This window comes from Stegodyphus dumicola, chromosome 5 (genome assembly GCF_044657685.1).
Source record: "Stegodyphus dumicola isolate Sdum_Otavi_A_Nest chromosome 5, ASM4465768v1".
In the NCBI taxonomy this organism is placed as follows: Eukaryota; Metazoa; Arthropoda; class Arachnida; order Araneae; family Eresidae; genus Stegodyphus; species Stegodyphus dumicola.
This window is the reverse complement of record NC_140772.1, coordinates 202709512-202723347: the sequence shown is the minus strand read 5'-3', so window position 1 is coordinate 202723347 and position 13836 is coordinate 202709512. Positions and strand designations below refer to the sequence as shown.

The following is a 13836-nucleotide window of genomic DNA, read 5'->3' as shown; positions in this document are numbered from 1 at the left end:
GAAGAAAAATTTTGGTAGAAAAATTTAGATTTATCTGCCTAAAGTGTTGCATCTCTTAAAACAATGATAACTAATAAAAAGATGTTTTTGTTTTTTTTCTCCTCATATATAATTTTACTGATGAAAAAATGTTCTCAGGCAAGGATAATCTAAATTGCTAGCTATATCTAATAAACTATAATAGCATGCCTAAATTCTCTAAGCATCTATATCTGAAATATAATCTTGATTAAACCGCAAAACTATTAATAATAGAACAAATTCAAAAATTAAAACATTTGACAGTCATTCTATGGCTAGTAAAATGACATTAAACAGCCATTCTGTGGCTAGTAAAATAACAGGATTTATCACAAAAAGGAGGCTAACTGATAAACATATGTAAAACTCTATAGCATTAAAACATATTCATTACAAGAAAGGAATAAGAAGAAAAGACTTTTCATATTTTAGAAACATATTTATATTGTTTGCAGATGAAATAAAAATACAGCTAAAATAATTATCATTGGTTAATTAGGCAAATGCGACACCGTTAAAAAAATTATACGGTATCGCCTAGAAAAATTATTCAATAGATATTGTACATTTAAGGCTTAAAAGATAAAATCAAAGTAACAGCATACAGTTTTTATTTTTATTGTTGAATTACCCTACATTACAGCATATAAAGAGCAGTTTTAACATGAAAAATAAAATCAAAATTTACGGATGTGCATCATACACCGATATAAAAATGATAGATTTAAAAATAAGGAAAAGTTGAGCATACAAAAATTAGATTTCTACATGTTCCTATTTATTTAAATGACTTACCTTGTGAACTTAAAATTTTTCATTATCAGATAGCATGAAAAAATTGTCATATTAGTATTCTTTTATATCTTCAGGCACATCATCAAATTCTGTTTCATATTCACCATCATAGTTACTCCAATCCATAAATATATAATCATCTTCCATTTACATTGTTGGATATGCTATATTTTTTAAATAATTTTTTTAATCACTGTCAGGTTAAATTTCATTCCATGCTTTTATTATCTACTCGCACACTATTTCTAGACTGGCATGATGCATTTGGCTTCCTTCTGTTGAAATGATTTTTACCTTCTAAAATCCATGTACTTTACTGTCATTTTAAATTTTTGAATGATTTATTGATACACACTTCTAAAGGCTGAACTAATGGTGTTAATCCATGTGGAATAACTACCATGTCTGTATTACACTCTTTCAACAATTTCTTAATATTATCCATTAGATGGGCTATGAACATATCCTAATCTAAAAGACTTTCTGGATTCTTTAAGGCAACAGGACGCTTTTGTCAAATATTTCTTATTTACAATTTCACACTGTTTTTATCTATCCATCTTTTCTTGTGAACATGAATAAAAACACTATCCGGGAAATTACATTTTGGCATTGTTTTTCTGTTAAAATAACCATGTGTTTAAATTTTTTACTATCTGCTAAGGAAAGCACTATGGTGAGGTGAAATTTTCATGACCTGTTGTTTTTACGAGAAACGTCTTTGTTCCTTTCACATCAATTGTTTTATTTCCTATCATAATCAAACATTACTGGTCATCCATATTTCCAATATGTGACAGCAAATAATTTTTCTGCCAAATTTTTCAGAAACCTTTACAAAACATTTGTTTTTTCTCCTACCATAAATCAACTTCACCAACTCAAAGCTGCTTTAAAGTTTTCGCTTTCAATTGCGTTCTTTTTTGTTTCTTGTTACAATTAATCCATTCCGGTAGTTTTTTTAGGATCCACTTTGCAATACTTTCTTCTAGGATAGATCGTTTTATTACTCCTTTATACAAAGTACATTTATTCTCTGGTATATTAATTACAGCGATTTTTCTTCCACCCGTGTATGGAGATTTCACCAGCACCAAACACCTTTCGAAAGCAAAATTCCAATTTCCTTTCTTAGACTGGATGACTTCACATTTGATAAGAGCACTGTGTTTGTTTAATTTAATCACATTTACTACTATTTACATATTTATTACTAAAAGAGGGAAAATGCACTATATGAAAAAGGAGCCATATTTACTACTAAAAGGAATATTAGATCAACTGTATTTCAACTAAAGCAAACGTGATTTATTAAAGCCTTCGATGTTCGCTTAAAAATGAGGACTTTAAATGAGTACAGAAAAAGAAAACATCCAACTCCTAATTCTGCGAATTCATTTGGGTCACAAGTGCATTCTTACTCCAAATTCTGTCCACTATTTCAAAATCCTACTATAAGATTTTCACGCACACCTGCACTGAGTACCACCCCTCCTCTTCGCAGAGTTACTTACTTCCTCAAGCACTCCACCCCCCACACACACATAAGGTTTTTCTTATTGCTTGTCAATTCAGTACATTGTTTGGAAGCCCGGGGAAAATATTTAAATGATGACCAAAAAATGACAGCAACATGCATGTTATATTTCGGGTTTCTTTATAAAGAAAAGGGTGCACATTATACTGCAAATATACCTAAAATTTGAAAAATAGAGTTTGAAATTATAGGTCAAATTATACCAGAATATTCAGTAACATTAACATCCATTTTATTGTTCTAAAAAGAAATCCAAATAACTACTATAACTTTAAATGCATAATAATCAGAAACATATATACTTACAGATCTAAGGCCAGCTACACTTGACACATTAACTATATTCCCTATAATAAAAGGTTTGATAAGTATTCATTGGTAAATAAATGAATTAAATGATAAGCAATATATTCTACACACATTCTTTAAGTTATGCCTCAATATTTTCATGATTTACATTGTAAGGGTTCATAAATTTAAAATACATCACCAATGTCTTGTTATTTTCGCATATACATTTTATAAAGTATATTATTTAGTGATTATTACTTTATAGTGCTATTGATTTTCACGATATTACACTTTTCTACCATTTTATTACTAACTTTAAAATGAACTGTTATTTAGGAATTTTTTTCTATGGTGTTTTTCAACAACATTCAGATAAGTAGTACCTTTGTAAAGAACAAGATGGAAGATACAAATTTGTTATATCATATAGATGATAGACTAAAAATTAGAAATTTAGAAATTTTTCTTTAACCCTTTTAAAATCGGAGTTTTGATGAAAAAAAAAGGTACAACTCTGATATACGCCCTAATTTCACCAAATGTGGCGATTTGTATTCTGTGCCGGTTTTTGGTGCGATTGCGTGTTGTATGGTAACCCTGTTGACGTTGAAAAATCTTTCGGTGAAGTTCGTTGGTTTGCGTCATGCTCTGTGTCTGAGAAGCTAGGGGGGAAAGATAAAATGGTAGAAGTTGTTGAATTGAAGTTCGGCAAAAGGAAATATTGTCATGGCCATCCTGTTGAGGGGCAGTGGGTATTTGGAGGTGTGGAAAGAGAGTCTGAAAGATTATTTTTAGTGGCTGTGCATGATAAAAGTAGGGATTTGTGATTATTTGTTATTTTATTTATTTGTGAACCATAGTATGAATTTTCTGGATAGTGTGTCTGGCTGTCATAAATACGATAGTGATTACGTGGCGGTATGGAAATTGGTATTTCTGCTGAAGCATTAATTCATGGTAAGTGCATTTTATTTTTGTTCTTATTTTGTAAAATGTTATGTTCATTGTTTTTTAGTATGAATTTCTGTTATTGTTGTTTTTTTTAATTGTTTTATATTTATTTTAGCTATTTTGTTGATTAGTGCCTACCGTCTAAATTGTGCAATTCATAGATGTTTTTTTAAAGTTGAAACAGGACGCTGTATACATGGTATTCTTTGAAATTTATTGTTGTTATGTTAATTTATTAAAGTGAGTTGTGCGCAGTTTGTAGATTCATTTTCTGCCTAAATTATCCAATTCGGAGATGTTTTTTTAAGTTGAAACAGGACGCTGTGTACATGATATTATTTGATATTTATTGTTATGTTAATTTGCTAAAGTGAGTTGTGCGTAGTTCATTTTTTGCCTAAATTGTGCAATTCGTAGATTTTTTTTTTAAGTTGAAACAGGACGCTATGTACATGGTATTCTTTGAAATTTATTGTTGTTATGTTAATGTATTAAAGTGAGGTGTGCGTAGTTCGTGGATTCGTTTGTTGTTTAAATTGTGCAATTCGTAGATTTTTTTTAAAGTTAAAACATATCGCTGAGTACATGGACTCTTGTCAAATAATTTTGGTTAGAAACTTTACGGTTTTGCTTTCTAAATTTTTTTTTCCGGATTTTTAGCTTAAATTGTGTGTTCAAAACGTGATTTTTGCATTCATGAAAACCGTGTTTTCGGAGACATTTTAGGCTTAAAGTTCGAAATGTAGACAAAAAATTTAGATAGCAATATGGCAGCGTGGAGTTTCTCGCCAAAAATGTTTGGCGAGAAATTTGGCGACTTGAGGGCGCATATCATAGTAGTTAAAAAAAAAAAAAAAAAAAAAAAAAAAAAAGGGTATGCAGTCTAATTAGGCCTACAGGAGTACACAAGTAAAATTTTGTGAAGATAGCACTTATCGTTTTAATTCTGTGTGTGCCCAAAGTGCTGGCACACTGATTGAATACAACTTCGAAAAGAATGCTGAAACGAGCTTTGTTGTCAATGAACCGACCGATGAGATGCAGAGAAACAAAGAATACAGACTCTCAGTTGTCCTAGTTTATCGGTGTGCCCTTCGCCGTTTGATTTTAAAAGCAAGATTTCAAGGTAAAAATTTAAAACTAATATAGAATAAGGAGATTAGCATACAGCCAAAAAAATAACATAGAATTTTTTTTCAAACAATTCCTTTTATACCCTAAAAAAATCTGGAAGATTTCTTTGAAAAATGAGAGTCTTAAAAAACTAAACATGGCTAAAATATATGGACTGGTTTGTGTTGAGCTGCCATCTACTATGGCATAAAAATAAAGAATAAAAAGAATAAAGAAGGTTCAAATAAAAAAGGTTCAGAATAACCTATAGTAACATATAAATCATTTTTCATTCAATTTTTCTATGCATACAGAAGGAGATTTTTAAACGTGTCCAGACCGGACACACTGTGCCGCAAAGGGTTTTTAAAAAAAAAAAAAAAAAAAAAAGGAGACACATCAAAACGAATGTTATTCAAACTAAAGTTTAATGTATGAGGGTAAGTCAAAAAGTTAGTTGCACAGCCTAAGAAAACAAAATAAGAGCAAAACTTTACAATAACTTTATTTATATCTTAAAGTTCCATTCAAAATCTACTTTGTAACATAATTACCTCCATTAATTTAGCATTTGTCGAGGCATGGCACAAGTTTTTCAATGCCTTCTGCAAAGAAATCCTGTCCAATGTTCAATAACCATTTTTGGGCTGAAGCTTTCACTTCGGCATCCGAATGGTATCGTCGCTTTGAAAGTTCTTGTTTCATGGGACCAAACATATGGAAGTCAAAGGAGGGCGATTCCACACTTCCTACCTAAACTTTTTCAGAAGGTCACACGTTTGTTTTGCTGCATGCGGTCTTGCATTGTCATGTAGGAGTACAATGCCGTTCGACAGTTTACCTGACTGTCAATTTTTAAATGATTGTTGCAATCATTTTAGTGTTTCACAATAAGAAGATGCATTCATTGTTGCACCCTTCGGCATGAACTCTGTATGCACCACACCTTCTCTGTTAAAAAAACAGTGTCATCATCACCTTTCCTGCAGATGGAACAGTTCGACACTGTTTGTGTCGGGGAACTGCAATGTTTCCACTCAAGCAAGCTGCATTTCGTTTCAGGTGAGAAGTGGGAAATCCAAGTTTCATCTCCAGTCACAATTTTGTCCAAAAACTCATTTCCTTCCATTTGGTAATGTTGCAGAAATGCAAATGCACTTTCAAAACGCTTTCCTTTATGTTCCTCCGTCAATACACGTGGCACCCATCGAGCACAAATTTTACGAAATTTAGATGATCGGCAATAACTTTATGCACACTTCCATGAGAAATAACCAGTTCATTTGAGATTTCATCTATCGTTATGCATCTATTTGTAAGAATGCATTCATTCACGCAAGCAGCGATTTCCAAATTTGTTGCAGTTGATGGTCTTCCCTCGCGCTTGTTGCAGCGTCGTCAATATCTGTACATCCATTCTCAAACATGTTGCAACCTTTCACGATAGCTTGACCTGACATTGCATTTTCACCATACACTTTATGAAACTGCCCATAAATTTCAATGTAGTTGCACCTTTTTGCCCACAAAAAATGAATCACAGCATGCATTTCCAATTTGGATGCTATTTGTAGCCGTTGAGACATGTTTACGACCGATTATCAGAAACGCTAAACTTGCCTCGAGGAAGCCACTACATCACGCAATAAAGGTACATGTCTGAATTATTGCCACACACAATTGTTCATCCAAATAGTCTTAGATGGAACATATTTACGCAGTAGTGCAACAAACTTTCTGATTGACATACGTATTTTTGTGTGTATAATATGATGCAAATAGCTGATCAAAAACTAGAACTCATATATGTAAGATAAAAAATATATAAAACAGCTTTATGATTTAATTTAGTAATAACCTAGTAATTCCCGAATTTGAATTTTGGGGATGTCCTCTCTGTATTCTAAAAATAATAATAAATTTTCGGAAGGTTTAATGCTTTCTTCTAAAAAGTTTTTTCTGTCAGCAAGTTTTTTTCTCTTTAAAGATGGCGAATATGTAAGATAAAAATATGTAAATCAGCTTTATAATTTAATTTAGAAATAGCCTCTTAATTAAAGTGACCACATTTTCATTGAAAAAAAGTGGGACAAATAGAATAAAATGAGAATTATAATTTAGTTATGAAAGCAGACCAATAATTCAAAAAATATATTTTATATACATTCATATACTTGTCTATAAATATACAAAAATACATTTATTATTAACTATTGGTAACTATAAAAATATTTATAAAAACAATAATTTGAATATTATGTTTAATTAATATTTTATTTTAAAAAAATACGATTTTCTTTCATGGTCATATTTTTTATCCAAGTGAATACTTTGCAATAGATTTGGATCATTCAATAAAATGCAACAAAATTTCTTGCATGAATTGGTCAAATTATATTTTAACCTTAATACAGATTTTAAAGTTTTAATGTTCAACTGCGTTTTTTCAACTGTCCATACTTTATTGATACTAGAAAAAACACGTTCCGTTGCTGCAATTGTTCCTGAAAGGGAGAACATGTGTTCTACAGTTTTCAAAATATTTTCATAAGGAATATTATTCTGTTTAAACAGAAAGAATAACTCTGTCCATTTTTTGTCTGCTTCCACATTTGTAGACAACCAACATTTAATTTTTTCATCAGTAATAACTTATCTTTTTACCATGACACCTCATCAAAAATATCATTTTCGCAAATATTATTTTTTGGAAAATGGTTACTAATATATCAAAAAGAATTTTCCACATATTCCCATAAAATCTCCTTTTTTAATGTTACCCAATGAAAGTTTTTAATATCCTCTAATTTAACTCTCTGTTCTTCAAGATATTCCCAGCAGCTATTATAAAAATTTCCGACTTCTTTCAGAAAATCAGGTCATTTAATGGCCCCTTGTTCTTCTAACCTAGTGCTGTCCTTTCGAATAACTAAAGGAACGTAATCGTTATCAATTCTTTCTCGCATTCGAATAACTAAAGGAACGTAATCGTTATCAATTCTTTCTCGCAATTTTGTTTTTAAATTATTTATTTCATTTGACACTTTCATAACTAAAATTTTGTCCCCTTCAATAATTTTCACAGCATTGTGAAATAATGTAGCTTGGTTGTGGATGAACTGAAGCCAAATTTGTGATGTGTCATTTTCAAAAAAGAGCTGCAATATTCTTGGACATATCGTGTGATAAACAGTATGATTTTAATGGTTCGTATATTTTGAAAATATTATCTACAGCTGGTAAAAGAGCTAGCCATCGTGTTTTGCTGTAACCAATAATTCTTTTATATTCGATTTCTGCGCTTTCACAAAAATCCTTCAAACTTTCAACACGCACAGTCTATATATAAAAATACGAATAAATTTTTTCAGTAATATTTTCAACATCCACTGGATGTAAGTCAGATGCTGTTTGAATAGTGTTGTATAGAATGTGCATTGCACAACCTACTCGAATAATTTTTTTGGTTCAAACAGTTCGTTAAGTTTCGTTAAACCATCATTTATACCTCTTTCAGCTTTAGAAAAAAAAAAAAAAAAAGTGTTGATGTAGTTAGGAGCAGTCACTGCTTCTACTTCTAGCACCTAGACTGAATATATATGAGCTTCAACTGCAGTGAAAGAAGTATTACAGTTGTGCCATCTTCTACAAGATGCAGGTAAAATTGAAATGGGTAACCAGGGTATTATTATCTTTGACAATCAAAGTGCTATTATGTTGATCAAAAATCTGTGTTAAGCAGAATATACACTCAAGTGTGTTACCATTTTATTTGGGAAAAATTTGAAGACAAATATGTTATCGTAAAGTATGTGAAACCTGAAGAGTAATTAGAAGATATCATCATGTAAGCTCTTTTCAAGGTAAAATTTAAAAGGTTAAGAGAACTGTCCAGTATGAATGATAAGGCTCTCAGGTGAACCTTTTACAGATTTGTATTAGTTAACATTTAATATTTTAGTTTAAGATTTGCTTTTCATTTAATGATTAGTTAAGTTTTTCCGTCTTAAGTCATTGATCATATTTTTGTCAATTCTAGTGACACCAAAATTGAAGGGAGTTTTAAATCTTTAATTTCATTGTTACACTTTTGTTGCACTCTTTGGCAATACTACAGTATTCTCGTGCTTATATTCTATAAATTATTATTCTGTAGCATTTCTGTATTCTGTAACACCTATGGTTTTGTTACTTTTATTCCATCTTAAGCTAAAATAGAATTATTCAAACCAGTAATTTGAACAGTTCAAAAACCAGTTTACCATAGAACATTTGACCATCTTGTAATATCAGACTGTCACTGACCTACTTCTAATAAGTCTATGCCTCTGCTGGCAAATGTCACCTTGAATTCATTTCTAAACTTTACACAACATTTTTTGATTATTCCATCACTCAATGAATAAAGATTCTCTTCTAAACAGCTCATTGTAAGTCATACTGTATTTTCGTAAAGTCACTCTTTTGCATAATGCAGCTCTATTACTAAGATATCCAAATTTTAAAATACTTTTCCCTAATTTATTGTTTTTCAGTTTGTTGCTTAATTTTTAAAAACTAATATATTATATTAAGCACCAATTACAAAATATAATATAAGGCAATAAATAAAAAATTAAATTAAGATAGATCTGAATTTTGCTACAAATAGACAATTATTAACACTGTAGGTTTTTTTTTTTTTTTCCTTTGAAGTGTTCATACTTCCAAAACAAATGATGATAGTTACTTTACACTTTCTTAAAGTCTTCAGGCAGAAATTAAGAATTTACTGTTTAATCTGAGAAAAGCACTAGTAAATCATTATAAATTCAAGACGGAAATTGAATGTTTTTGTAAATAATTAGCACACAAAGATCAATATGAATGCATATCATAATCACTTTGGATTTACCTCAGATACAGAAATGAATTAGTGAGTTAAGCACTAAAATCTGAATCTTGGTCTATGTAAGGTAAAAAAACAAAACAAAATTCAGAAAAATAGGGGATTACAATTTTATCTTATATTAAAATATTATGTAAATGCATAAGATATTTCCAAAATAAATTTTTTTATTTTGATGCATCTATCATTCTAAAAATGCACTAGGAAAAGGAAGCAGGGCATTTTCTAGCCTAGAAATAGCATGTTTCTATAAGTTTCCTTGCTAGAAATTGCACTGATTAATGACATGGTAGTAGGCAGCTAAATATAAAGTGTGTAAATGTGTACTCTGACATATACTTCGCATATGCATCTATAGGTTGGTTAACATGTGCATACTAAAAGATACGTCAGAATCATGATAGTTCAACTGAATGTCTAAATTTCAAGACACGGACGATCAGAAGTAAACAAAAATGTAATTGTATTGAAGAAAAATCAATAACTCATCTAAAGTGAGTGCTATAAAGTCAAATATTCTAACTGTTTCTATTTTTACAAGCTATCTTTACAGGACAAAAAAAAAAAAAAAAAAAAAAAAGTTTGCAAAAATAAAATGTAAAAGAAACAAAAAGAGAAAAATTTGAGATTTATATCTAAGTCAGAATTTTGAATATATTCTGACTTTTTCAAATAATGATACATTTGCTTTTTCTGAATTAAATTCATATTCAACATACCTTTGGTTTTCTTTAAATGTGGAATTGCCAACTGTGTTATGAGAAAAAGAGAACGAACATTAACATTCATTGTTTCATCATAAATTTCCATGGCAGTATTTTCTGCAGTACCTATTTTCATTATCCCAGCATTATTCACCTAAAATTATAAAAACGTGAAATGCAATAAAGAATGTTATAAAAACTGAAAAGCATGAATTAAAATAAAATAATTAATAATAAACATATTACATAAAAGAAAACAAAATGAAAACTAACAAAGACAATAAACTTTGGTTGTAATAAGTTAACATTTCATTTAATTCAAAATTAAGTACCAAGAATATAATAACAATTGCTAAAACCTGCCATTAGCAGGATCATCTTAAGCAAAAAAGTAAACTTCTTTATGAGCGAAAACAGGCAGATGAAAAGTTCTTATCTTATTTTTAAGTGAAAATTGGTCGATGTGTACATGGATACAGAGTATGTGCAATCCTTAAAAACGCACCAAGCAGTGGGTGATTCTACACTTTTCCCCATTCCTCTGTTTAATCACATAAAGTGTCCTCCCTTTCCATGGATTATTACAACCTGCGGTAAAATCCTAGTATACGGTGCAGCCTTGGCACGATTTGGAAAATTATCGCCAACACCAAAAATGATCCAAAGAACGTCTATATACTATACACTATGTGTGTAAATACATGGTAAAAGTTTAGAATTGGGTGCCCCTTGTTTATTGGAGATTCTTTTTTGACGGCAAGATCGGTGTCAGGAAGACACAATTTCAAGATGGCCGCTACACAAAACCAAAATAAAAAGTCAAAGAATTGCATAAACTGTGTGTCCATGTACACATCGATCTGTTTTCACTTAAAAAAACATCCCAGAATTGCACAAACTAGGCATTGTGCACTGTTTAAATTTGTCCATGTACACATCAATCTATTTTTATTTAACCCCTTAACTGCCGCGGCCGTATATATACGCCTTGCTCAGCCGATGCGTTAACTGCCCCAGATGCACAGCCGATGCGTTAACTTTGCGAATAATTTTAGGTGTAGCAGCGCAAAGCAAATGATAGCAGTTTGGAAGGACGTATATATACGCCTGGGGCAGTTAACGCATCGGCTGAGCAAGGCATATATATACGCCCGCGGCAGTTAAGGGGTTAAAAAAAATCAGGATGCTAAAGCAAAGTTATACTATCATGGTAACCAGAAATATGATTTCATCGCCAAAATTTTACAAAAAATTGTCGCTAATCGAAGGGGCACCCAATTTTACACTAGAGCCAAATACATAATATATACTATATATAACTATATATATTCTTTGAATGACCCGTTTACTACTCATCGTTTATATCCCGTTTTTACTGCTCATCATAAAGTCGCCAAAAGCAGCCAAATCCCATGTGCACCGGATACTAGGATTAAACCCAACCTGCCCATTTCCTGAGATATAACAGTATAAATAAGCACAGAATTTCTTCCCTTCCTTGTTGCTATCATATAACAATCGACTTTTACTTGATTTTATGTGAAATTTCCTTTGATGATGACGACTTTTTTTATTATAAAATTAGACAATTATCTTACTTTTTAAAACATGATTATCAGTCAGAAATTAGTTGTTTCTACACTTAAAATTTTCCCAAATGAAATGTTATCTATTATTGCTTTATTCTGAATGTTATATTTTTATTGTAAAATGCAGGGCTTTAAACTTTATTATTACACATCGTTAGTACACTGAGTTTTAAGTCTAATAAAGAATGACTATTTTGCATGCAAGTGTACAGATTAAAGAAATGAAAAGTAAATAGTCATTTACAATTTTTAACTTACCAAAACATTTAGTCTCCCAAAATAATCAATAGTGGACTTAATTATCTTATTAATTTCTTCTTCCTTAGATATATCAGCAACCATCTTTAATATCTATGAAAATAAATATGTAAGCATAATAATTTGCTGTCATAAAATATACTATAAAGCCATGTTATTATAATGCAAATTTTTTATAAAATGCATTTTTTAGCTATCACTCCCACTTATTTATTCTTTGCTAATTATTAGAAAAGGGAAATCAAGAATTAATGCATTTTTTTTTTTAAACCTGGAATAGAAATGACAACAAATTAGATTTTAAAAAAAGTCTTGAGAGTTTCAAATGTTATCGCAGAGTATTTGCAAATATCCCCCTCACCTCTTGAGTTTGCAGCCCATACATTAGTCATAGTCATAAAATTAAGCTCAGGCTACAAAATATGCCTATATTTCAAGAAACCCTGCCAATATCACCTAAAAGATTATGTTGTGAAAAGCATATAGTTTAAGGACAACAAGGTTACATGAAAAGGTTATCTAATGCCAAAGCAATAATATATATGATGAAAAAATACACGACATCAAATTTCATTAAAAGAAATAGAATAAACTGCACTTAAATGCAATAGAATAATCAAATTTTTAATAATACAAATAAATTAAATTTCATATGTGCATTAAAGGTCTCAAAAATTCATAATTCTTGTAAGGGTAATTTTATACTTCAAAAATTTACAGCTAATTAATGCCTACTTTACACGCAGGGGTAAAGATGAGAAAAAGAAAGGGGGGAACACAGAAAAGGGCTTACATCAGAACTTTCTGTTCCAGCATTCGTGCAAGCTTCGATAGTCTTCTCTAAATTTATCTCGTTTCTACCAACTACACTAAGTTTGCATCCCAAAGTAGCGAAATGCACAGCCGTACTAGCACCAATACCGGAGGAAGCACCTAAATGTAAAGAAATAACATTAAAAGCCGAACAATCATTACGACAGTACTCTACAAGATTTATCTTTCAAAGAAATACCTGTAATAAGCACAACTTTTCCTTTCAGATCAGTCATTCCGATAGAAAACGAAAACAAGTGCTTCTACTAAACCCAAAAATTGTCTTAGACTTGTATCCCCCGCTTTTAGTAATAGTAGCAAAGAAAAGTTCCTACTATCACGTGACATTCATCATCTTAATACCGCTATCCATGTTTCGCAATCATGGAGGTAGGAAAGGAAGGAGGTTCCAGTCGGCACTATACACACACAGATCGTATTTTATTCTCGAGTGTCAAGATGTAGAAACATCTTTTTACTCGACTTCTGATAAAGATCGGGACGGGGGAGAAAGAGAAGGGTGAAAGGAGTGTGGGAGGCGGATGAAAGAGAGAGGTCCGCACTAGCGGCGGCGAAAAAAAGGGGGGGTGTCAAGTTCAGTGTCGTTATAAGATGTAGCCGCGGGTGGTAAAACCGCAGAGTCAGTTTTGCGTGAATGAGTCAATTAAGGTTGTGAATCTTATGTGGGGGAGGATATCACAAGGGTAGCGATGTTTTTCTCTGGGACGCGGGGAGTGTCTGAGAGTGCTAATAAGGCTATTACTGTGGGTTTGTACTGAATAAAAGAAGTTGACCGCTAATCGTTTAATATACTCTTGAATAAGTTCCATTCGAAGGTCTCTGTAGATATAGATGTTGGGAATATACCAAGGAGCA

General features: G+C 31.2%; 1 protein-coding gene across 2 annotated transcripts in view; it reads right to left on the bottom strand.

Annotated features, from left to right (window-relative positions):
• The window catches only part of LOC118198572 (uncharacterized), a 36825-nt gene extending 23309 nt beyond the window's left edge, over window positions 1–13516 (bottom strand). The window contains exons 1-5 of one of the 2 annotated variants that reach the window (XM_035370273.2): window positions 13160–13516; window positions 12941–13080; window positions 12148–12240; window positions 10316–10454; window positions 2660–2700 (exon numbers count right to left, since the gene is read on the bottom strand). In XM_035370273.2, the coding sequence (XP_035226164.1) occupies window positions 2660–2700; window positions 10316–10454; window positions 12148–12240; window positions 12941–13080; window positions 13160–13196 (450 nt within the window). In that variant the 5' untranslated portion in view covers window positions 13197–13516. The remainder of the gene's footprint in view (window positions 1–2659; window positions 2701–10315; window positions 10455–12147; window positions 12241–12940; window positions 13081–13159) is intronic. The other variant, XM_035370272.2, reaches the window with a different exon arrangement.
• Window positions 13517–13836: the final 320 nt, after the last annotated feature.